Consider the following 27,266-nt stretch of genomic DNA (forward strand, 5'->3'; position numbering starts at 1 on the left):
GGAATTAACAAATATGATTACTCAGTCAAATTAATATTACGCCATGAGACATCTGTGGAGCACCAACATGCAAGACGAACTTCCTTTTCCATGGAGTCTAGCGAAGCCATCCTTCTTTAGCGATCGTTAGTGAGCATCCCGCATCCCGCATAAAAGAACTAAATATTATTTACCTGCAAGCAACATGTGGCGACATCTGTTGTTGAAAATCAGAACTACATGCATAAAGTACTTTTGCATGAGATATATTAATTCTCGCTGATTAAATATGAAAAAATTTCTATTTAAGTATTGAATCTAATTTAAAACACTCAATTGGTATCTGGCATTAGTCTCAGTAACTAATATGAATTCCGATTTGGGATCTGATGCTGTATCGAAAGAACATAGGTGTAAGTTTTGCAGTAAAGAGTTTATCTTGAGAAAGAATAAAAGACAACACGAGAAGAATGACTGTATTAAAAATCCACTGCGCAATATGATAAGTTGTGTTCGATGTAGCAAGTCGTTTACGCGGAGAGAGAGCCTAAAAAGACATGGCAGAACTTGTAGCGCCAAGCCTGCGTACAAGCTAGAGGACAACGATGAATCTACTAGCCTAAGGAAGAGTGATCTGCATTACAACAATAATTTTCTTGGATCTTCTGATCTCGACAAAGAACTTAAATTGAAGAAGGATGATGATTTACGGAAGAATGAAGACAATGGAAGAATCCTTAACGTGAAAAGTGAGAATATATTCCAGCCGAATTCAAGTAGATCTTAACTACTTTGTAAAAATGATGGACTCCTAAAAAGGAAGCATGAAAACGATGAAGACACTTCAACATCATCAACATCGAATTATTACGGTAAATTGGGTGAAGACGATTCCTTCTACGGTGATTGTTACAGTGACTCTGAGGCTGTTGACGAAGACATAGACTATGATGAAGCACCTAAAGCTGCCAAGATCGAAGAATGTGGTGGTGTCCTGAGACCGAAACGATGGAAACGACGTGATATATTAAATAAATCTGATTAAGCTTGTGTTGATCATCGTCTCAAACATGAAAGTTACCCTGAGGTTGGTGGTAAAACGGAAGACACCAGAGATCATAATATTTATTATAAAGGTGCAAGGAAGATGGTGGTAGAAGAGAATGATTACACATCATCGAAAGATCCAAACATATTGGTTGACCGGCTAAGACTTCTACATGGTTCGCTTTGTGCAGGAAACTATTTGTGCATCAAAGAAATATCCTTCATACTCAAGGAACTGAGGAATGCTGGCTACATACAATAATGACTTGTTATATTTGCATTTGTATAATGTAAAGCAATAAAATAAATAATTTAAATTATAAGAATGTAATGTTTTTATTTCTTGTATTATGATTTCTTACTAAGACTTAGATCTCGTAACTTGTGCTTCCTTTTTGCCTTTTTTAGTTGATGGAGCTTCCAAATGTGCTTCCTTATTCGATGATGCATCCAAACTGTGCTGCCTTTTCGTTGGCGGTGCTTCCAAATGTGCTGCCTTTTCGTTGTCGGTGCTTCCAAATGTGCTGCCTTTTCGTTGTCGGTGCTTCCAAATGTGTTTCCTTTACGTTGACGGTGTTTCCAAATGTGCTGCCTTTTCGTTGTCGGTGCTTCCAAATGTGCTGCCTTTTCGTTGTCGGTGCTTCCAAATGTGCTGCCTTTTCGTTGTCGGTGCTTCCAAATGTGCTGTCTTTACGTTGTCGGTGCTTCCAAATGTGCTGCCTTTATGTTGTCGGTGCTTCCAAATGTGCTGCCTTTACTTTGTCGGTGCTTCCAAATGTGCTGCCTTTACGTTGTCGGTGTTTCCAAATGTGCTGCCTTTTCGTTGTCGGTGCTTCCTTATTCGATGGTGCATCCAAAATGTGCTGCCTTTTCGTTGTCGGTGCTTCCAAATGTGCTGCCTTTTCGTTTTCGGTGCTTCCAAATGTGCTGCCTTTTCGTTGTCGGTGCTTCCTAATGTGCTGCCTTTTTCGTTGTCGGTGCTTCCAAATGTGCTGCCTTTTCGTTGTCGGTGCTTCCAAATGTGCTGCCTTTTCGTTGTCGGTGCTTCCAAATGTGCTGCCTTTTCGTTGTCGGTGCTTCCAAATGTGCTGCCTTTTCGTTGTCGGTGCTTCCAAATGTGCTGCCTTTACGTTGTCGGTGCTTCCAAATGTGCTGCCTTTACGTTGTCGGTGCTTCCAAATGTGCTGCCTTTTCGTTGTCGGTGCTTCCAAATGTGCTGCCTTTTCGTTGTCGGTGCTTCCAAATGTGCTGCCTTTACGTTGTCGGTGCTTCCAAATGTGCTGCCTTTACGTTGTCGGTGCTTCCAAATGTGCCTTTTCGTTGTCGGTGCTTCCAAATGTGCTGCCTTTTCGTTGATGGTCCTTCTATTTTTAATGTTGTTTTGACTCTAGTATTATTGTAAATGGTTCTTGATTTGACTAGCGTATTATTCCATCCGGTGCATGTATATAAGCGAGTCCTAGACAGCAGGTCGCTCAGTTTGTTACTGTCAACGACGGTGTAAGGATCACCTAGTTTGTTTCTTCTGGTGCATTAATCACGTAATTACCTGTTCTTGAGAACTCGATGGCATCTTTACCGACTTTAACGACGAACTCGATGGAGGTTGTACCATCGTCTACGGGAACCTTGACGTCAGCGACGACAATGGTGGAGCAGATCTCGTTGGCAACGACGACGACGTCAACATTGGAGGAGATTTCAACAGATGTGGTACCGCCAGCAGAAGATAGCTTAATGACTACTGAGCTGGATGTGCAGGAAACCACGACGATCGACGATACGACCTCGATGGAGACTTCAATGGATGCCGAATCGACAACAACTATCGAACATCGGTGCTGTTACTGCGACAAGATTTTCTCAAACAACAGCAATGCTCGACGACATGAGAGGAGCGTATGTGCCAAGAACCTATATCGTAAAATGTTTGTTTGTGAGAAATGTCATAAGCAGTTTGCCAGAAAAGATAATATGAAAACGCACATGAAGGCATGCAAAGGTCCTGCCGTGCGGCAGAAAGTAAAGGTTTCGGCGCAACAACGATGCATCGATGTGCATAAGAGAATGCCTGGAAATGGTACTACTGTTGCAACTCCTGTATCTGGATCGGGTCTGAAAGGTTCGTCTTCATCACCACGGTATCCTTGCAGCTACTGTGATACGTCGTTCGCATTTTCCCATGATGCATGAAGACATGAGCGGAGCAAATGCACGAAGAATCCATCTCGCATGAAGTTTCGATGTGATGAGTGCCTTAAATGGTTTACTCGAATTGACAGTTTGCGACGACATGCGAAAAACTGTAAAGGTGGAGTCTGTGCTCCTACTGCTGAACTACCTGCCGACATTTAGACTCCTCGCTTTAGGTTGGAGACACGAAAGCGTACAACCAAAAAAACAGATGCCCGGCAACCGATTGTTATGACGTCTGCACATGGAACTAAACCTAAGACTGTGTTCGGAGCATTACAAGTGAACGATAATGGCTTCTACTTGGCGCAGTCTGCATTTCGTGGAACGTTGAAAGACTACTATTATCTAAATACGTTCGGTGAGTCGAAGGACATTTGTAATTTTCTTGACGATATCAGACAGAAGATAATCAATCAGCTTACTGATGATGTAGCAACAAACGGACCTTTGAAATATAACTTGTGGTTGGACTGTATATATGGAAAGCCATATCCGTTCGATGACAAAGTGGAGAAGTGTGCATTCAAGACATCGGCTGCAGTAATTTACAGTTCTAACGATGTGAAGCAAACTGTTAAAAACGGTATCCAGAAACTCTGTCAAGAAGAGGTGGACTATGTCTGTAAAGGTTCTGGCTGGACTCTGTCTAGTATAAACCGATTGGAGCTAAGAATTAGTCATTTCACACCGCTGCGGAACTAAATGATTATAAGATTGCTGGCTTTCGCAAATGATCCTGTAGTAGAATAGAAATAATGTAATAAATATTATGTTTGTAAAAGAACTTGTGGTGTTTAATTCCTCGAACCTGTTACTATTATGTTAAATTGATGTTATATTTCATTTTTTTTGCATCGTCCTAGATCGTACCAAGGACCTTAGTCGACCTAATCGAGCAGTATATAGATTACAAATTTATTTAATGAATTTTGGAATTTTTCCCGAATTTCTAGCTAAATAATTATGGATTTTCAAGATGGCGGCCAAATGACAAGATGTCTGGTGTCACAGCAATAATAAATGATTACTGCACTCTAGCGGATAAGAATTAAACTAACATGGCGTCAGCGCACTCTCGCCGACGATACACTGATGATGGCTTCCAGCAGACGAGGACAAGATGGCGGACATGACGTCATACTACCTGACGATATATATATGCTTTGAAAAAAAAGTGGAGGGAGTCAGTATGCCTGCAGCCACCGCGGGGGAAGGATCGGTCGCCATTTTTATTTTTTTTTGCACTCGTCGGGTTCGAACCGAGGACTCAGAGCTCCGTGTTGTAAATGTTTGTTTTTTAAATATTTTAATAAAAAATTTACTATTTAATTTTTTTATAATTTTTAAACTTTTTTCATTAAAATCGGATAATAAATTTAAAGATGGCGGCCGTAACGGAAATTGCAACGGTGACGTCATAATTCAAAATGGCGGATAACACAATGCCGGAATGTTCGATAAAACGAAATGACGTCATCCAAGATGGTGGATCCAAGATGGCCGTCGGGGTCAAGGTCAAAGGTCAAGGTCACATCCTGATAGAGGCTTAACTGAGGCTTGAGTTAAGGATGCTTAAGCCTCTATCAGGACATTTCTAGCCGTTGGGATTTTTACGGAATAAATCGGGAAATTTTCCCTCGAAACGGGAATTTTTCCCTCGAAAAAGGGAAATTTTTTCTTAAAACGGGAATTTTTGAGTCATTTTGAGTCATTTTTGAGGAATTTTGAGGAATTTTTGCCGCCGTGACGTCACAAATCCAAGATGGTGGAGCCGGCTCTCGGCTCCACACCCTGAACCCTGATCTAGGAAATACTATTATATACTACTATTATTATTATTATTATTATTATTTAGGTATGCCTACTCGATTTAGGTATGCCTATAGACCAAACCATGCTCTGCTACCAATTGTAACGCCCCTCGTGCCTCAAAGTTGAATTATTTTAAATTAATTAAAAAAGAGCCTTGGAAACTGCTGGGTAAGAAAAATGAGACAATTATGTTATTGACCAGAGGTGGCACGAGGTGGAGAACAAGATAATTTGGAACTCCCTGACACAAGCAACTGGGGAGCTTGTGGATCTTTTAAGGGAACAAGGTATATCATAAATAAATTAACACTACACAAGTAGCTTGGTCTATAGGTTCCCTGTTTTATTATTAAGGATTTTTGTGATCGTATTATTCAAACCTGACAATAAAAATCTTAGTAAATAACCAAGTTAAAGGGGGCGCCCCAGGATTAATTAAAACAATACATACTACACCTTAACAAAAAATTATTACATAATCAAAAATTTAAAAATTGCACCAAATTTGAATGTCCCAACAATTACATCGATGATTAGTTTTATTGATTCTACATATTCTTGAGGAAAGCACTGTTCGCTGGTAGGCTATTCATTCGATTAATGTAGTTCGTAGCTAGAAAGTGTGTGGGGGGGGGGGGGATGTTGATTTCACATTACCACCCGGGTCTTCAAAAAATATCGTCGGGTCGCGGAAACCTCTCTTCTAACGTGACCCGCAGTGGAGGTGCAGGACCACGAGCTGGGAGCAATTTCTCTCTCCAGCACTTCGACCCTGTCAACCAGGGTGTAGAGTTCGGAGCTCACTAGGTGTCCCGCGCCGACATCAGGATGCCGCGGACCGAGAAGTCAGGATGCGCGGACGAAACCGGAATTTTTTTGAATTACATAAGAAGAAATAAAAATTTAACTACGCATGACTTTTCTAAAAACTACCTCTGCCTGGCTACTGTACAAACGGGATCACATCCCTTAAGCAAACTGACTACATTCTCGTGCACGCGAAAATCACCGTTCCCGCAAAAAGCCTCTTAGCGCAGAGGACGTAGAGGAGACGAGGTCAGTAGCCGAGGTCAGAGGGCTGAGTGCCCCGCAATCGGCCAACGCACCTAATTAATTCGGGCGGTAAGGCCCCGGGTCAAAGGAGGGGGTAGGTTCGGTTCTAAGCCGAAAATTTCCGAAGGAGTCCGAGGCGGTCGTGACAACAACACGACATGCGCGCTCTCTACCGGACCGAAACGAAAGTAAAGAACAATCGACTTCTCCGGGCCGCGAGAGGAAAGCATAGTGCCTTATGGCACCGCGACGCTGCCTTCTAGCGGCGTAAGGGGGAACTACTTGAGGTGGTGAGCAGACTTGCCACCAGGTGTCATGAGGGTAAGCTCTGCACGCTGGCGACCAGGCCCGCGGTTACTTTTTTTGCCGCTAGATGTCAGGGATGTGTCTGTCGGACCCGGGAGAAGGTTTTTGCATCAGGTCATCGTCCCGTCCGGTCACTGCTCTTAGCTTAATTTCTCAGAACAGAAGTGAGGAGGAGAGAGAGGAAGGGGGGGCAGAAATAGCCACTAAGGTGGGAACGCAGCTCCACTGGAGACTGCTTCGTGACGAGACATGCTTTTCTCAGCAGGCCTCTACAAGGTAGCAGCTTGCAGCCCAGGAGCTGCTCAAAGCAGTTTTGGTCATGCAGGGAATTAAAATTACAAACTCGGGGCGTGACTGCAGGCGAGAGAAATTTCAACCGGGCTGACCATGTCCACATTAGACAGCAAAATATCTGATTGGCCCCCTGGGAAGGGGCTTCGGTCCACTGGCACCAAGTTTAAATCGGTGGCGTACACCGGCCTAACAAAAAGTTAATCACCCCCATTAACAACCAGATAAATTTAAAAAAATAGAAACCCCAAATAATTTTAAAATTATAGAAAAAATTAAAAAAAGTGACGAAATGCCTAATTTCCGGCACAATGCTTTAAGTATATGGTAGATAAGGTAAGACATGTCTTTTAAAATACGTAACTTTAAACTTTGACAGTTGCAGCATAATCACCTGACAGTGCTAATGTGGCAAAACAAAAAGTGTTGTTAGCGACAAAAAAATACTTTGCCAAATACGTAGAAGGGTGTGAAAATACTGTAAATAGATACAACAATGCAATTGCAATTAAAATATGTTTATGGGATTACGCCATTGCTGTTTTGGCGTATGTCCATAAAAATGTTTTTAATACATCTTCCCCATTGTAAGAATAATTCAAAGAACGAATGCAATTGAAAACTTACAAAAATACGTTACTTTGGGTCCTTAAAATGTAATAAAATAATAAAGATATTAAATCTTGAGTTAAAATCCCTGTAACATCTAAGTATGATTTTAGTAGCTTCCATTGAACTAGTAGAAAACAAAATGTAGACACTAATATATCAACTGTATGGCAAGTGCGTTTATTATATTAACAATATCAATGATGATTTGACATGTAAGTCCAACTAGTGTCATGGTTATTTTTCATGTATTCATAACACAAGGAAAACATTATGCAAACACAATTTCTAAATTATCGTATCTCCTGACCAAATTTAAGCCAGTGTATGTACCTGTGCCCAATTAATTTGATTTTGTTAAAATAATTTGGATGACATTTCATATCTGAAACAAATGTCTAGTTGGGATTATTTTATACCTTCTAAATATTTTTAATAAACAAAATAATATTTTATAGTTTTAAATGAGGTAAGCAATAACGCACAAAATGTGTAAGTCTTCAAGAAGGTATAGGTTAGTGAAAAAAAATATTGTATCTTTAATTGTTGTTGACAATCACAGCAACTTAATTCCGCATTAAATGTCTCAGTTCGCAAATATTATGGAACTAACCGTAGGCTAACATATATTTTTTCTTCAAAAAAACTTAAATTGATATTTCCCCAAATGACAGTAAACACATTTCTAACTTATATTTCTGTATTCGGATGATTATCTAAATTGAATTATTGATAACAATGTCTTTCAATGTTTGTGAATTAAAATATTTCATACTATTGCAAATATATGTCTCAATTTTTTTTTAACTCGTATGAAAATGTAATTTTAGTCATCAAATTTTAACAATGAACAGTTTATATGATGTTATGCATTTCATAGCAAAAAAAAAATGATTAAAATATCAATTTAGTTTTAAACACAAACGCATCCAATTGGAGAAGCAGAGACTTGAATGAATTAATTTTACTTTCAATAAATTTTATCTAAATGTACGTATTAATAAATGCAGACTGATTACATCTGGATTAACGGCAGTGCCTTTTTGCCATTGAAAAAAAAAATTCTTAGTATCATGTAGGTTGTGTAATAGTACTAGTAATTTTTAAATTTATTATTATTATTATTATTAGTGCCTAACCTTAACATTAGCAGCAAATATTTTTTAGCGCAATGTAAAATTTTGTATTACAGGTTTACCAGTCAATATCAACATTTTAAAACTTAAAAACATGTGTGAGCTTAAAGAATTATAAAACGAATATTTATGTTTCGGTATGCTTGTTTATGTGAATGATAGGCCTTGTGTTTCTATAATATACTCGAATGTTAACGCATGATTACAGTGTATAGTAAAACTAAATGAGAGGTACTGAAACAAACATTGGAATATTCCGCATTATACTTATATCTAGTTAGAGCTAATATTGAAAAAAAGGGAAGGGGGGAGATTGAATTCTGCTATATATCTTATTTTGTGCGGGCTTAAAAGTTTAAAGAACTACGTATCTACAGAATAATCAGTTATCTTTTAAAATAAAAATGGACGTTTACATAAAAGTAGTGCTTCTTTCGAAAATAAAGATAAATTCTTACTCGTGACCGTAGACTTGGTTCTAAATTTTCTCTTGGAATAGCTAAAAGCCATTTCTTGTTAGTGTCTTCATCTTGAGGAAATTTAAAAACGCGCACTGTTGGCCCGTTGGTATAATTTTCTCTGCAATTCGGAACACAGCACTTGTACATTTTAAAATATTATATCATTGCAACGTGTACGTGAAACCACCAACACTATACGCAAACTGCCGACTGCCACAGAAATCACAACACGACAACGCGTCAAGGCAGGTAGGCCAAGATGACTGACTGCCTCGCTCTTTCAGGTAGCAGGGCAAGGGTCGGCCTAGTGTGCATGACGTCACGCCTTCAACTTTCCCCAGCGCTCAGGCCTTGTATTCTAGTAGGTGTTGGTATAGGCCCCCTCCCCTTTTTTGGAGTTTTTGGGGGGAAAAAGGGGGGCCTTTACGCAAGTAAATACGTATCTGCTCTTCCCACCTCCTCGTTGGTCTTCCTTGGGACTGGAAAGTGAGTCAGATCATTGTATAAATTGCATTGTAACAAAAAATGTACACTGTGTGCTCTGCCTTAGAGGTGCAGGTGTGATTGTGAGTGGGAGCGAAGGCAGGTTTGCTGGAGGTGTGTGCGAGGGAGCCAAGTGGTGGTGGAGGAGTAGGAAGAGGAATGTTGCTGGCTGCGCAGGGCTGCACGAACCCCAACACATACGAGCCGGTGGTCCAGCTGCTGTCGCAGTTCACGCTGTTGCTGGACCTACCGGTTGTCGACCCCAGCCAGAGCCTGGCGTTCCCCATGAACGTGGTGGCACTCCTGCCGTACCTGCTGCTCAACTACGAGGACGCCAACGAGCTGTGCATCCGCAGTGCCGAGAACATCGCGCAGGTGCTATCCCACCCACATGCTAAACATGGACACACGCCATTTCTAGTCTTCTGCATGGGAGACAGCATTGGCTTACCATCTCTTAACAAACCTCTCAAATTCAGCAGATTTAAACAGTCTTTTGTGCTTTTGTTAAAAAATGCTACCTACTCTAACAAACACACATTAAATCTGACATATTTATTTGGTACAGAAAATATTTAAGGCTGGAGCTTACACTTCAAGTTAATTATTTAATTTTTCTCATTACTATTGGTTTTGAGGGCTAGTCTTGTAATGTTAGCACTAAAGTTTTTTTGCCCTTGTTGCCCTGACACAAATCTCCTCAATGGATAATTACCAAGTGTAATATAATGGATATAAAATGTTGCACAGTGTTCATAATTATTATCACTTATGCAACATTTTACACGTTACATTATACTTGGGAAATATCCGATGTAAATATTTGGGACAGGATAACAAATGCATGAAAGCTATAGTGTTTAATTTATAGAAATAGACCTTAAGTAACAGTTATGATGAGAAAATTAAAAAAAAATCTTCTTGGCATGTGAAACCCAAACTTAAATGCAAACAGTAATGACATGACATATGAAGCATTTAACTAACATTGAAACTCGGAATTACGAAATATAGAAATCTCAATATGCTTATTAATGATTGCAGCAGACAGACAATTTCTTTTTCCAAAATACATACAATTTTTAGTAGATCTTAAAAATTTTACAAACAATCTTTTTTTTTTTTTTGGAGCAGTGGGTTGAAGTGGTAAACGCTCATTTTGAATGCCTCGGGTTGTGGTCCATACATCCTGATTGTAGTCAAATGCTGGGCTGGTTCCTTCCCAGGTTTCCTGGAACTGTGATTGCTGGGTGGGTAAATGAAACGTGTTGTGTGTGCATGTGCTTGTAGGTCAGCACGGAGAAGAGCAAGAAGCTGGAGAACCTGGCGACGGTGATGACGCTGTACAGCCGGCGCACGTTCAGCAAGGAGAGCTTCCAGTGGACCAAGTGTGTGGTGAAGTACCTGTACGACACTTACGCGCACCTCAGTCTCCACATGCTCGCCTTTCTCGTCGAGGTGATTCTTCGCTCTTCCTGTGATCAAGCGATTGTGCTAGTTATTATATTCTAGCTTAGTTTCTAGTCAACATAAGAAAAGAAAGCTTTTAAATGCGTTGTAGCCTAATTTTTTTTTGTGTTTATTGTATTGTGCTTTTGCACATGATTTTAAATAAATTCATAATTAATTATATTTATGTTTATAAAAGGTTTTTTCCTCTACCCACTTATTTAATGTTTTTTTATGAACTTTAATTTAATTGATATGTCTGTCCTAGCATGTACTGAAAGCATGAAATCATGTGGTATACATTTTTGGATAACTGTTCATATGTAGCCTTCATTTTAAAAATGCTTTATTTTTATTAATCATTCATATTTAATAAAATTTAGGTATTCTCAAAACCTTGAATAACTTATAACTTAGGTTTCTATGGTTTTGGGAAAACCTTATCTTGATTTAATGATATACTAAAAACAAAAATTTTCAAGACAAAGGTTACATTTGAATATTTAAAACCAAACTGTATACCGCCTATTTTCATTCTTTCAAAGCATGCTAGGACTGACATAAAAATTTGTTAGTATCTTTGTTAGTAGAAAAATCTCTTTACAAACAATTAAATATGATTATGTTTTGAATTTATTTAAAACATTTGCAATAACGCTAAATATTTGAAGCAAAATAATTTAGGACACTATGACACTACCGCCTTAAGTAATTATCCTAAAAATTAATTAAATTACTTTGTAAATATGGAATTTGGAATTTGTCAAATACAGACCTGCACTATACATTGTGTATTGTGTGTGGGTTTTTTTTTTCTTTTTTTTTTTTAATATACTTTACTTTACTTTTCAAACTTGAGGAATTTTTTTAGTTAAAAATTTTGGCAAAATCATTTCTTGTCAAATTATTCTAAAATAAGCTATTTGTGGGAAAATCACATGTTTATATTTTAAAATGTGATGTATGATTTCACAATTTTCATGACATTTTGTGAACACACACATTTTAAGCTTTATCATATGGAGCGTACTGGTTCTGACTCATTATTTTTTTACTCTTGCCGATTGTTTCAGTGACTTGTGGTTTTTTATTTCGCAAGGTTCTAGAGAAAGGCCCAGCTATAGTGCAATTGCCCATCCTCAGCATCATACATTGTATGCTGCATTACGTGGACCTGGCTTCAGCGGCTGCACAGCCAATCAATGCTGACCTGCTGAGAGTTATTGCCAAGTATATTGAGGTAAGTTCATGCATAATGTTTGTATTTTCCCAATGATTACCCCCCCCCCCCCCCCTCCCCTTCTCCCTTGTCACCACCGTCAATGGCCCTGCCGGTTGTATTTACTACACTTGTAAGGGTAGAGGAGAGGGTAAGGCTTTCATCTTGTCGCTATGTATTGATGTGGAGCAGGGCTACATGCTCCCTTAAGCCCTATGTGCCTCGCCCCATTCATATCCCAATCGCTGCCCACCAACACCCTGTATGTCTTTTACGTGTTTTTGAACCTCCCAACAAAGTGTGTGTACCCAATAGGCAGATGTAAAATCAGTGCCATGCTCCTCGTAATTATTTCTTTAAATTAAATAAGTGAATTAAATAGTGCAGTATACGTTTCTTTTTATTCCCCAGTGTACTTTTTTTTTTGGGGGGGGGGGGGGGGGGGAATATACCGTATTTACTCGTGTATAGCGCGCCCTCGTGTATAGCGCGCACCACGATTTTTGCAACAAATTCCAAAGAAAAAAAAATTTTTTCCCGTAAATAAATTGTACTAACATTTTGTGGTACCTGTTAAGTAATTACGTATGAAACAAATGATAATTTAAATTGATGTGTGGTGATGCGTCAGGAAAATACTTAAACTCTGCTGTGTAGACAGAAGATAATGAAGCGCTGTATTGTCACAACTGGTACGTGGGCGGGAGGAAGGGAGGCAGGCAGGAATGTGACACAGAGGACTAGATGACTCACCGGTAGCAGCTGCGTCGAAGCGAAGGAAGTGGGAGGGGGGACTGGTGTCAGCATACTCTCTCTCTCTCTTTCTCTCTCTCTCTCTTTTATTTTACTAGCTGCGTTGGCTTTCTGTAGAGGGGGAAGTCTAAAAATAAACAAGAGACCTGCGAGCTTGCGCGCGCACGTGTGTGTGTGTGTGTGTGTGTGCGCGCGACCAGGTTGTGTGCGTGCGTGCGTGTGTGAAAGAGAGGCCTTGTTGCTTGTGCGTATGTGGGGGGGCTGGCCAGAAACGTCACCCGTCACACGGCAGTTAACGACTTCCACTCCTTCCCGCCACACCTCCTCACTTTTTTTTTTCCCCCGTGTATAGCGCGCATCCTTATTTTTTTCCTTTACTTGAGGGGAAACAAGGGCGCGCTATACACGAGTATATACGGTAATTATGACCAGTAGATCTATGCGCTTGCATTCATGAATGCAACCCGCTCAGGCGGTTTAAAATTAAGGATCAATTCTTTTATTTTAGTATAAATGTAATAACTATAGTTGATTTAGCTGGATTTGTTTAAGTTAACAATATATTTGAGGGTTAATTAAGTCTTGCAAACATTAGGGTTTTAAATGTGACATAACGGTCAACAGGGTGAGAACTCTTTCCCATGCAGCCACGACACCTTGACCTCTGGTCAGACCGTTATCGTCGCCGCTCAGGGTAGAAAGCAGCCTCTGAACCTTGTCAAGTTTAACCTTTTTGCATATTTGATCTGTTAGCATCCACCGTTCGTATGAGTATTTTTAAATGCTTTTCTGTTTCATCAAGGCCTGTTTCGAATGGTGGACCATTTCACCTAAGAATTTTAATAATTCCATCGCAGATATTTTAAATCAACGACAACGAATAATTCAATTGAGGTGTCTGGGTTGCTATAAGAGCCCATCAGTGAATAACTATTATCATTAGTAAATAGGGTACCTGCTGCTGAGAGCGGGCGAGTTTCTGTGGCCAGATACTAGGGGAGGAATCGAGCCTAGCAGGTCACGGCCCTGTAGTACAGAGTTTCATCTGGGTCCACGTGGTGGCGTCCAAGTCTCAAAGAATGCACGTGTTCCCTGACATCTGTATTATCTACCTGAGGAACGAGCTGATAGTTCTGATTCATTTTAATAGCTTGACTGTTTCTCTTCTTGGTAAAATACAATTAGCAGACACTTTTGATGTTATTTTTGGACCCCAAAAACAGCTTTGAATCCAGCTTTAAACATATTCTGCTTTAAAAAAAATCTGCAGAATCTTCTAAGTTGTTTAATTTTCCTGGAGACAGAGATAAATATAATTAGTTAGATTAAACTTTGACTTTCCACAGCTTTGCACACCCCTACAAATTATACATAACAAGAGCTATGTACAACTTTATTTTTCTATACATCTTATGTTCACTTTTCAGAACCTTGCTTATAATTTAATTATATGTTAAAAATATCAGTAGTAATTTGCTGTATGCAGAACTAGATTTTTCCCCCCATATTTAGTGAGTGATGAATATTTCACCCAGTCACTTGAAAGTACTTACTCATGCATACCTTTTTAACATTTCAAGTAAGGTAAACATTTCTTAAACACTTGCAAATGTTTATTGCTATTTTTATTGATGAGAAAAATTAGCCGTTGCATTGGTGGTGTTAAGTTTTGAACATCTGATTGTATTTTAATATTTAAGATTCATAACACTGCTAAATGATGAATGAAACAATGACCATACTTTTTGGTGAAGCACATTATAATAAAAGACTAAAAAAGTGTCGTATTGATACAGACAAGATTATGTGGTGGATTGTGATAAAACCAGAATAACACTGAAAGCATGTCACTTAACCATATAACACCGAAATTCAAGTTAAGTAATACACAATGTTACACTCCAAAGACCGCCGGACTAGCTCAGATATTTTACATTTTGGTCTTCGAAGGGTAACTCACAAGGTACACTTGCAGATTCGGATGCTGAAAAAGTGAGTTTATGTTTCCCTCAGATTATTAGTTATGGGCGATGTTGAATTTCAATGATGTCTCTCTTACACAAAATGTTTTTCACTGATTATTTATTTATACCTTACGAATTCACAAGACATTTGCCGCCATCTTGCGACCACAAAATTTACAAGTTGAAAACAGTATTTTCCTTTCTCACAACAAATAAGCTTCATTAATTTGAGTCACACGCTGACTTGCCGATAATTTCATATTAAAACAGTTCGAAGTTAAGTCCCACAGTTGCACTCAACTTTCGGTACAATGCTGAAGGACAATGTCCCCGGAAACAGTGACAAATTTTAGTAAGTCCTGTTTTGGGCGATTACCGACGACTGTAGTCACTAAATTCTAATTGTGTCCAAAAACATGAAAATGAGGTTGATTATAAACCGGTGACGCCCGGATCACAGCCGCGAAATTTACTCTTTAAATCTTCATAATTAAGTTTTGAGCCACCTACTCAACTAACCACCTCAGTCGCTGTTCAGTAGATGACTAAAGAACCAAAACGACACACTGGTCTCAGGAGAGACCAAGGATTGCACCATGACATAACTTTCGGCCAATCACAGCACAGTATCAAACACTCCCTCCAACACCAGCCAATCACAGAACAAATTACAATACATGGAAAAACCCTGTACACACATAACTCGGGGCTTCCCTTTATCTGTCTCTTTTCAACTTCACATCAAAATCGGGGACTCCCAGAATATTTTCTCACGCTAGTTGCTCTGTCTCTCTCTTACACCGGATGCATCATTATCGTTTTATCGCCTCGGCATCACTGTGTCGACGCACACCTTTCTTTTTCACCCTAACTGCCACGCAACTGGCTTACTTGATTTCATCATCCCACGGACAAAATTACAAAATAAAAATACGTTACAATACATTTGCGCATATAAAGAAAATATTTCAAGCTTAAAAAACCATTTTAAAACACATAAAAATGTAATTATTTAGGTATAATTCAGTAAATTTACATATACATGGCTGTTTCATAATAAAGCAAATAGGCTTAAACAATACACAAATATTATAAACGGTAATTAATTGAGAGAGTACATTAATAAAACATAAGCAAACATAAATATTAACATGGAAAACAATCATAAACGGTAAAATATTTTCATGAAAGTTATTGGAAAAGATTCATTGTAAGTTTCAATGATTTACCACATGTACCACAGTTAGGTTATGCCTGAAAATTATTTAAACAACTTATACTGTATTACTGTTAAAACATATTATTCATAAAAACTTAAAGAAAAAAGGGGGAAGGCACTGTCCTGCAATGCTACAACCATAAAGCACCAAAATTCAACAAAAATTAAGAAATTAATCGGGATTTTTAATAAAATACTAACTCAAATCACAAAGACTTAATTTTTTTAAGATATTAATATATATTAGTGTAGTTTATTTAGCAGGAAGTTTGTAGTAAGCTACAGTAAACTCCCGGTATATCGCGCCCCGATTGATCGCGGAATCGGGTATATCGCGGGTCAAACCATGTCCCCCAATCAGAAATGAATAATAATAATAATAATAATAATAATAATAATAATAATAATAATAATAATAATAATAATAATAATAGAATAAATGGTTGACAGCCGATTAGGATAATTTTGCGTCGTAACTCACAAACTAAGCATCGGGCAGAAAAAAGCCTAGGCGTAGAAAATGTCCGCAGTGAAATTCTAAACAAGATATCTCCATACATTATTCCACTATCTTGTAGGGTTTTCAAACTATGGTCCAATCCAGCCCAGAGTTATTTTCTGAAACACTAGTTCTTAACGTCGCTTTATCTCACAAATTAAGCATCGGACAGGGGACCCGATAAAGCCCACCGTCCAGCGACATTACCAGCGTGACTCGGCTGGGGATTGATGTTGGATAGGCTTGGATGACGGCAAATGCTGGGAGGGGAGAGGCGAGCCGAGAATATGCGACCAAGACACCCGGGTAGACAGGAGGGGTGGAATATAAGCGCTAGTGATGAGAGGGGCGATGAGTAAGCCGAAAGGGGGGAAGTCTGGTGACCTTGAGTATGTAGTTCACTCATTTCCTGTCTGCACACTTCTCGTGGTCACGTGTGTTGACAAGCGGAGACAAGTCATTGTTGACCATACGTTATTGAAGACGTGTTTTTACAGTCAGTCTTGTTAGCGCTTGGTACGATGTCACAGAAACGAAAAACTCATTCTATAGCAGATAAACTAAAAATCATTGAGCGTGTGAAAAAAGGTGAGACGAAAGCGAGCATAACACATGAGTGCGGTATCCCAGAAGGTACAGAAAGACAGAGTGAGCCCAATCATGTCCCATTGCTTCACCTGGCAAACTTAAAGCATTATGCAGAACAGAAACGCACTGCATTAGTACGCCAAACAATAATGTCCTATTATTTTAAAATAAAAGAATAGATACATATACAATATGTAATGCATACATATATTTTAGTGATTGTGTAAACGCTCCACGCTGTAAATGTAAATTTGAGGGCAGTTTTTTATTTTTATTTAACGTCTTATAACGGTTCGTTACATACACAAATAAAAAGATTTAAAGCGTCGATTTTAGTTGTTTTATTCCTTCAAATTAGAATGCATAGACGAATCCAATCATTTTCACAGTTTTACTCACTCGTTCAACAAGTACATTGCCCGTCGAAAAATGCTCACAGTTTGTGCGATGTGAATTACCGAGAATAACGTCCTTCAATAATCTTTCACTGCAAGTATACGAAGATGGTGCGACCTCGAACAGGGCCGCACCCAGCGAAAACGAATTTCGCTAAAAGCCGAACGCCGACGAAGGTGGCCGCAATTTCTAATTTAGTACTGTTCGAAAGAAAATAAAACAAATTAGGTTGACTTAATACTCGGCCTGGCTCTGACCACCAACGTTAAATTATCCATTAGCAAATTACATCATAATTTGGCGAGAAGCCACCGAACGCGACCTGCTTGAGCAGCGTTTGACGGACGACTGGTGAAGTCCTGCCACACTCTTCTCCACGCAGGGAGTAGACGTCACATGACCTCACCGACCAATCACACGCACGCTTCTTTCATGCTTACAGATACAAGCCAATCATAGAACAAGTTACAATACATGAAAAAACCTTTTACATACAGAACTCTGGGCTTCCCCAATTTCACATCGAAATCGGGGACTTACATTCTCGTTCTCTCTCCCACACCGTGAGAGAGCAGTTATCACTCAGTTCCCACGCAGGGGGGAAATTACCGTCTTTATCTCGGTTGGTGGGGAAGCACTGTTTCTTTCTCACTCACACTTACATGTCTCTTATGCCTCTCTTTCTACACATCACCCCAGCCCAGACACAGTCCCGTGATCTATAATTATATTGCAACACGTTAATTAAAATTAAGAACAATAATCATAATACGAATTACTTTACAAAATTAAACTTATTGAGAAAAACCAAAAAAAGTAGGCCTAAACAGGTAAAATTCTAGTACAGCGACTTCTTTGTGAATAATTACATAAAAAATAGTAATGACTAAAAATGTAAAAATGTCTAATAAAATACAAAATACCTTCTTAAAAACATAGCAAGTGAAAATAACATATATATAAGTATCCATAACGTCTGATTATACTGTCTCATAACATACACACCACTCTAAAAACATTGTATTATTTATATTTACCTATACAAAAGGAAGTTTAAAAGAAAATTATTTAATTAGGAGGGCAAGGTTCTGCAATGCTACAGTCTGACCTGTCCCATGTTGTGCTGTCTTGACAGGAGAGGTTGCGGTATTATGTATAGCAGTGAATGGGGCGGGATAGTTGAGGGAAAAGGTGGGAGGGAAAGATAAGGCGTAGAGAGAGTTAGAGATTGGAGCGGGCAGAAACACGGCTGGTGGAGGGGGTGGGGGAGGGAATGTGTTCACGCAGCACACAGGCAGAGCATGACTCACTTGACTGAGCAGCGTCGCTGCGTACAAGGCAAAATCAGGTAGTCCAGTGTTTAAAATTCCACTCCAGAATCTTCCCATTTAGTGTGGAGCACTTACAATAACTATTACTTATTTTATTTTTTTACAGCTTTTACAGTACAGTATGTACTGTATTAATTGGTATTTTACTGAACATCTGTATATAAATCTTTTGTTACAACTGGAACCTACTGATGTAATATTATTGGGTAATTCATTGTATTATACATGTTCATCTTTTTACTTTGGTATAATGTTTTAACATTAAATAGTAAAGTAAATCAGCTAGCGTATTTTTAATCTTTGCAGAGGAATTCCCAGTGGTCCATACTGTACCACTTTTGCCGTGAGGTAGTAAACAAGTCCCGGAAATGTTTATGTGTAGCGGCCTCCCGACCTTTAAGCCTGGGCAATATAACACTTGCCGATCCGAGCCACACACACACTCAGCAACTCGACACAGCGTTTGGTGGAATAAGTAAATACAAAGTTTACAGACTTTATAATACGGCGCCACTGATTGCGCTAAAATTAATTTTGCGCAATTTTTGTTTCCTACATGTGACCATTTATAATTTACTGTAAACATGGATAATAAAGTTTAACCACTTGACACGATAGACGGTTATTTATTTTTTATTGTACGAATGCTAGAATCGTTTTTCCCGTATCTGCGGCCTACATATGCAAAAGACACGCTATCAGTAAGTAAATCTAGAATTTTTATTTTGTCAATCAAACTCGGTACTTTGAGATTCATATTCGGTTTGAAGTATCTCTACGGCCTTTCTATTTAGAAGACTTTGACCACAGAATCGTGTGTAACTGCTCACACTGCACTTACTTTGTTACGGACACTCAGACGAAGCAGATACTGTGGCTAACACCACGAGACTGGCAGCAGCGTGTGTGCCGCACGTGTGTATGGCGGCGTGTGGTGCGCTCGTAGGCCGTGCGACAAACTGTGCGCGGCACGCGGGAAAAAAAAATTCAACATTTAATATTTATTTTTAAAATTTATTATTTTTATTTTTTCACCCGCGTTTAGTGAAAACTGCGGATGCAAAGTCCGCACATAAGGTGGGCTGTCTATACTGTGCGTGCTTGCCGACTTATTAGAACACAGGCTGTATTTTTTGCCTTTTGACCTTGGTCACATCGAAACATCGCGGTTATTCAACAACGCGGGTAAAAGTTATGTCCCCCGACAACCGCGTTAAATAGGGAGTGTACTGTATATTTAATTAATAGTTTGGAAAAAAAATACATACGTATTTTGATCTTGCATATGTTATTAGTAACTCGTATTTTCAGTATGGCAATGGTACAGTTTTAAAACACACAAATACTTGCCTACTTATTATTTGTTACTGTTCCAAGTCATTACACATACTTAATACAAATTATTATTTTGTAACATTCCATCATATAGAAGTCAAATTGAAATAGTTTGGTGAAATAAGTAACATGAAACAATTAAATGTCATATTTAATAACAATATGCTGTCTTTAAACAGAAGTAATTAAAAAACAACAATAACACATAAATCTCTTATTTTAAAAACGATATTAGCCTAAAAATTAAACTATAAAATTTGATCCCTACTTATTGGCAATATGGATTAAGGTAATCTGTGAATCTACCTACGTAAACTAGACTTTTATTTTAAAAAATAAATATTGTTAGTGTTAACATTAAATAAATTTAAAAAAAAAGCTGGTATTTTTTTTTTTTTGGTCAGGCAGTGTTTTGAAATAAATGGTAATAAAAATAACCACCATATAAATGTTGCTGGTTGAAAAAACTTTTAATACTGTTTGGAAACAGTGATTGGTTGAAAGTCCTTGCAGTTAGTGGTTGGCTAGTATGTTTTTATTGACAGCATGCCTTGTTCTGGGTGAAAGGGTCCTCACTTCAAGGAAGCTCTGAAGATCCTGAAGTTGGTGGTGACACGTTCGTCCACTCTGGTGGCTCCTCCCACCTCACTTCACCCGTCACACTGGGACACATCGCGACATTCCTCGCACCCGTCCTTCGCTGAAAGTGAGGTCTTCATGAAGAAGGAGCTGCCAGGTAACATTACATGCTCTATGTTTTTATTAGTATTGTGCCATAGTAAGTACATTAGGGAAAATTTGTTTCTTACTTTTACAATACTTTACTGTGGTTGATACAGTTGGCAGCAGTTTTTAATCCTCCATTCTTTGGACCAACAATTCTGTAACCAGACATTGATCAAGCCGCTCATGTTCAGGTTTTTTGGTTAGAGTCGGACATTTGTAAAATTTGTAGGTAATCCGTAAAGATTTTTTGTTGGTGATATTTAAATCAAAGATACAACATTTAGTAACATTGTAGTTTTAATTTTTCTTTGATATTCCCATTTAAATAATATCAACTATCAACGTTTAATAATCCAAACAAATTGCTAATTCGTCACAGCCATTGTCCTGACCGTATCAGATTTAAGAGACTTCACTGTAATTCACGATTGAACTGCACTTCATGTTATGGTGCATGTTACCATACTTAACTCCAGATCAAACAGAGCATTGTAATTTATTTTTGAGGCAAATTTCAGAATGAATGCAGTTTTGGACCACCCGAGATTCTAGGTGAGGTTAACAGAACAGAGGCTTGGAATACTGATATTCTAGATAAGGTTTAAGAAAGGCAAAGAATCACCGCAGCTTTGTCTTCTAGTTAATTATTTGTTGGACTCTGGCTGTCTACTTTCAATTCAGACCCTCCCCAAAAATTGAGTTCTTTGTTCCAACTGGATTCTGGAAGATTTCAGTAGTTATGACAGGCTTTGAAGACAAGAAAAATGGCATGGTTCATCGAACTCAAAATGTTTGAATATAAAAAAATTTTAAAAGACCCTTGTAAATAATTTGTTATAGTGATTTTAATTTTTTTTTCTTTTTTTTTCTTCTTTTTTTTAACTTTTTAATGATTTTTACCTAACAATTTCTCTGAACTTCATCGACATCCCTACTACTGAGTTTATTTCAGAATCCAGTTAGATTTAAAGCAGTGTTTTGCACTTTGATAAAGCAACATTAGTAGTACTCGTTATTCTGAAATATTTTTTTTATATAATTTGTGACTTTTATCTCTACCAGGATTTCTTATTGAAATGAACAATGAATGTTTGAAACTTTTTAATATTGATTACACTAAGCGATATTTGCACAATCGTAGTGTAACTGTGTACTGGTGTGTTTGCAGGAAGGACCATGGAGTTCACATTCGACCTGTCGCAGACGCCGGTGATTGGCCGCAGGTTCCTCGTCAAGGCAGACGAGAGGAGCAGTGCAGGCAGCAGTGGCCCCTCCGCCTCTCCACGGCGGTCTGTCTCCCTCTCCCCTGCAGACAACGCGAGTGTCGCCGGTTGGAAGAGACCTTGGATGTCGCAGGTGAGCTTCCGTTTCCGCGAAGTCGATCAGCATGTCATCGGTTAGAGACGAAACAAACAAGGGGTGTTGAGGAAGGAATCTGCCTTAAGCCTATATCAGAAATTTCCTTGAGAAATTTTGAGAAAAACTTAAATCTGAAACAGGGTACGCAGAATTTCATTTCAGGAGGGAGGAAGTGTTTACCTGCTGTTTGCTTTCAATTTCTTTTCTTTTATTGGTGGGAATGATAGTACCAGTTTATATAGAGTTTTTAGGATTTGTGGGGGAATTTATAACCACCCTAACCCCTTCCTTGTCTATGCCCCTGATTTGAAATTTGAAATCATGGTGAGTGGACTAGAATTCAAATCCCATGTATTTGAGAACTTGAGTGTGAAAGGCTCTGTAATCGCATCGTACTCCTTTCATGGGAAGGTGGCTGCAGTGAGGTGGGAGTGCAGATAGGTTTAAGGTCAACTAACAGGAAATAGTGGCACAAAAGTACACACTATACATAGGTATCTCATAATGGTTTTTTACTTAACATCATATTGCTAACTAGGGTTCTGCGAATATTCGAAATTTCCGAATTCGAGTTCGAATTTTTTGATATTTGATTCGTAAATTCGAATCGAATTCATTTTACAATAATTCGACTTGCTAAATGTGGCCCGGGTACACTAATATAAGACATCCCCCCCCCCCCCCCCCCATTTTTAAAATAAATGTAAATGGGCGATTACATCTACCACTTACAAAAAATTATACATAGACATCACTTATTTACGTTACCGTTATTTACGTTTTCACGTTATTTGAATCATTTTATTTCTGTCCCGTTTTAACCTCATTTGATGTAACCCAATGAATTTCCTTTGTTTACAACGCGCCTATTGCTTTACGCAGTTTGCGCCGATCGTTCTGATAAAACTGCTTACTAACTTAATTAATCCTATTACAAAGTAATCTGATGTGTAAATCGTGTTTTAAAGACGTTTTTAAACGTTAAAAACTTCATCTTTAACATCTCGGGAGTCGCTTTATACCGCTTATAAAAACGTAAGCAGCGCCAATTTGGTTGTTTTGATTCCTGTATTTCCGCATAGAGAGCACGCACGTAGTCTAAGATTGATATAGATAGCTTGTCGCGTGTTGGCTCCTCTGACTCTTCCATAATGGCCTTAAGCGTCAATCCTTAGTTTCCTGCCTGGGTGAGAAGGGAGTGGCCCGTTTGGGCGCCACTAATTGTCGCGAGGTGAGGGTTGCTTCTTGCTGGAGCGAGTCCCCTCCCTGCGTCCAATCTTTACTGTGATGCCTGAATAAGAAGGGAGCGGCCTGACTGGCACGAGTAACTTCTGGCTGGAGGTTCCTAAGAGGGGTAGGTAGGATTTTCCCCCACCTTGGGATGCCCTGAAAGTGGCTCCCAGTGTCCCTCGTCTGATGCCCACTTACTTGCTGCGGTCTCCCTTTCCCTGCAGTAGTAGGGCTGACCCCTGCTTGCTGGCTGGCAGGCAGGCAGGCGGGCTGGCTGGTTGGCTGGCTGGCTGGCTGGCTGGCTGGCTGGCTGTCTGGCGGACTGGCTGGCAGTCAGGCGGCTGGCTGGCGGACTGGCTGGCTGGTTGGATAGGTCCCCGAGGTTCTCCCTCACCCCGAAAGAACACTCTCCGATATGCGGTACGAGTTTTATTTCGCACACTCGCGGTTAGTACCGACAGCCTCCCGATACACATTGGCTCGCGGACTCGGTTGTCGGTCTTCGGCTCTTGGCTGGCAGGCTCGGCTGCCGGTGAAGGCGCGGTGAGCGGTTGATGGTGCGGTGAGCGAGGCTCGGCTGCCAGTGGTGCCTCGAGGGCACCGACTGACCTCCTGGCCCATAGAGTAAATAAAGTACTAGTACAGAGTGGAGACTCAATGCTATTGCAGTTCTACGTTTTTTTTTATTCAGAAATGCTCTAGTTGCTATACAAAAACGCAAACTTGACTGTTATGTATTGACATAGTGGCAACACCGTGTTTATGTAGCACACTGTGGCAACACTGCAACCAGTTGGTGTCTTGTGTTATGTGCGCTACAGTGATTAAGCAATGGCCGCCTACTAGGGTTTACCTAAGAACAAAGTGTATCCCGATTAGCTGGAACAATGTTATGAAAAGGACATTACATTGGCGACGAGGATAAAACAAGTTGGTACTAACGGCCGCGGACATGGCGGGTTTTATTGGTTTGGTGGGTGAGTTCGTGCCCGGAAAAGAGTCGTGGAAGACATACCGCGAACGGTTGCAATTTTATTTTGTCGCAAATAAACTTACGGATGACGAGACTAAACGGGCCGTGTTTTTTACTGTGTGCGGGGCAGAACTGTACAATCTGGTTACGGCGCTGTTATCTCCACAATCCACAGATGCTGTGTCGCTCGGCGATGTGTTTACGAAGCTAACCGATCATTTTGAACCGAAGCCAAGCGAAATAGTGGAAACCTTCAAGTTCCTCCACAGAGACCAACATGAGGGAGAGACAATCGCCGTTTATGTGGCAGAGTTGAGGCGGTTGAGCACGCACTGCAATTTCCCTAACTTGGAGCGCATGTTGCGGGATCGGCTCGTGTGTGGAGTGAGAGACAGAGTGGTTCAACAGCTTCTCCTCGCGAAAGACAAGCTCACATTTAAAGATGCAGTGGAAATCGCAGTTGCGGCAGAGGCGACTGGGAAGAACATGGGGGAATTAAGAAGTGCTACGACCGAAACTCGGAGTGAAGAGGTGAATAGAATTCACACAGGACGAAGCCGCGACAGTAAAGAATTACCTACGGGAGCCATGAGGAGGCGAACTGAAGAATTAGCCACCAAACGGGACACGGAGGCCAGTACTACCCAGCAGTGTTGGCGATGCAATGGAAACCATCTGGCCGACAAGTGCTATCATGTCAAGACAGTTTGCCGGTTTTGCAAGAACCGGGGGCATATTGAGCGTGCGTGCATCACGAAAAAGAAAAACCAACCTGCTACGGACGCAACAGGTAAAGACTGGACACACATTTGCAAATGGACACACCAGCAGAGGACATTGCATACACCTTGTACAGTATGCAAGACACCAATCGACGAAAGCCTTTGTGCATGGAAGTGTCCCTAAATGGGAGTCCTCTAACCATGGAAGTCGATACTGGGGCAGGCCATTCCATCATTAGTTGGCGAACATTCCAATTATTGTGGCCCCAGGAGCCCCCCTTAAAAAAGGCAAGGATTGTGTTGCGTACATGGTCTCAGGAGCATTTGGAAGTATTAGGTATAATGGAAGTAGAAGTGAAAACACAAACCGGGAAGATGGCAACACTGGAGCTTTTAGTGGTGCAAGGGAATGGGCCCATCTTGATGGGTCGTGATTGGTTAGAGCCACTGGGAATGGAACTGGTTGGGCTGCACCAACTTGCAGATGCTCATTGGAATAGAGTGATGAACCAGCACCCTTTTATTTTTCAGACAGAGGAGTTAGGTAAATATATTGGACCAGAGGTGTCAATCACCATCCATCCGGGAAGCAATCCAGTTTTTCGGAAGTGTAGACCTGTGGCTTTTGCACTGAGGGAAAGGGTAAGTGCGGAAATAGACCGCCTAGTGCAGCGAGGTGTGTTTGAACCAGTGTCTTTCTCAAAGTGGGCTACACCAGTGGTGCCCATAGTAAAAAGTGATGGTTCGGTCAGGTTGTGTGGGGACTACAAGAGCACGCTAAACAGTGTGTCAGCGACAGAAGTATATCCATTGCCCACACTCACGGAGGCTTTTGCGATGCTTCAAGGGGGTCAAGTTTATACAAAACTTGATTTGGAGGAAGCCTACCTGCAGGTCACTGTGGACGACGCCACAGCAGAGCTGCTTACAGTCAACACAATGAAGGGACTCTTTAAGGTAAGGAGACTGCCTTATGGAGTTAGCAGCGGGCCAGCGATTTTCCAACGCCTGATGGCCACACTGCTTGTAGGGGTGCCCGGCACTGTAGTTTTGTTGGATGACATTTTAATTACTGGGGGTTATGCACATGAGCATTGGAACCGTGTCCATGAGGTCCTGGAGCGATTGGAAAAGACGGGACTCAAACTAAAAAACTCTAAGTGTGTTTTTGCAGTAGAGTCTGTACAATTCCTGGGGCAGAAAGTTGATGGAAGAGGCATTCACCCATTGGAGAGCAAAGTGGAAGCTATTCATGGTGCACCAGAGCCAAAAAATAAGAAAGAGCTACAGGCATTTCTTGGGCTTTTAAATTTTTATGAAAGATACTTGGAGAACAGATCTGAAGTACTGGAGCCATTGCATAGACTACTTGATGCAGGGACTCCGTGGCAGTGGACAAAAGTACACAGCCAGGCCTTTGAGAGCGCAAAGCGACTGCTGCAGTCAGATCAAGTTCTTATCCACTATGACCTGGGCAAGCCGTTGATCCTGACTTGTGATGCTTCGGAGTATGGGGTGGGAGCAGTACTAGCTCATGAGCTAGGGAATGGGTTAGAGGCTCCTGTGGAATTTGGTTCCAGAACATTGCAACAGTGTGAGCGCAACTACGCACAGTTGGATAAAGAGGCTCTCGCAATAATATTTGGCGTAACTAAGTTCAGGCAGTATCTGGTGGGCCGAAGCTTTAAAATTGTAACAGACCACAAGCCGCTCCTAAGACTATTGCATCCTAAACAACCTATTCCAGATACGCTTTCTCCTCGGTTATTACGTTGGAGCCTGATGCTGGCCATGCATGATTACGAACTAGAATATAGGCTCGGGCCACAAATTAGTCATGCTGATGCTCTTAGCAGGTTGCCTCTGCTTGGGCAGGAATTTACAGTCCCAGCACCATGTGATGTACTCATGCTGGAAGATTTACCAGAGCCACTTATTAACCCCTTAAAAGTGGCTGCAGAAACTAAACAAGATCCCTTGTTAGCTCAGGTCATGGCATATGTACAGGAAGGATGGCCGACAGGCATTAAAGATGGGGACTTGCAACCTTATTATGTGAGGCGAGATGAGCTGTCGGTGCACAAGAGTTGTTCGTTGTGGGGAACTAGGGTTATAATCCCAACCACCCTA

At 40.2% G+C, this 27,266-nt stretch overlaps 1 protein-coding gene across 1 annotated transcript in view; it reads left to right on the forward strand.

Annotated features, from left to right (window-relative positions):
* LOC134536067 (protein furry) overlaps positions 1–27,266 on the forward strand; it is a 737,387-nt gene that overhangs the window by 615,397 nt on the left and 94,724 nt on the right. The window contains exons 37-41 of the mRNA XM_063375635.1: positions 9,551–9,748; positions 10,664–10,831; positions 11,922–12,062; positions 20,694–20,862; positions 22,021–22,208. Of these exons, the coding sequence (XP_063231705.1) occupies positions 9,551–9,748; positions 10,664–10,831; positions 11,922–12,062; positions 20,694–20,862; positions 22,021–22,208 (864 nt within the window). The remainder of the gene's footprint in view (positions 1–9,550; positions 9,749–10,663; positions 10,832–11,921; positions 12,063–20,693; positions 20,863–22,020; positions 22,209–27,266) is intronic.

The sequence above is a fragment of the Bacillus rossius genome, chromosome 1 (genome assembly GCF_032445375.1).
Source record: "Bacillus rossius redtenbacheri isolate Brsri chromosome 1, Brsri_v3, whole genome shotgun sequence".
Classification (NCBI taxonomy): Eukaryota; Metazoa; Arthropoda; class Insecta; order Phasmatodea; family Bacillidae; genus Bacillus; species Bacillus rossius.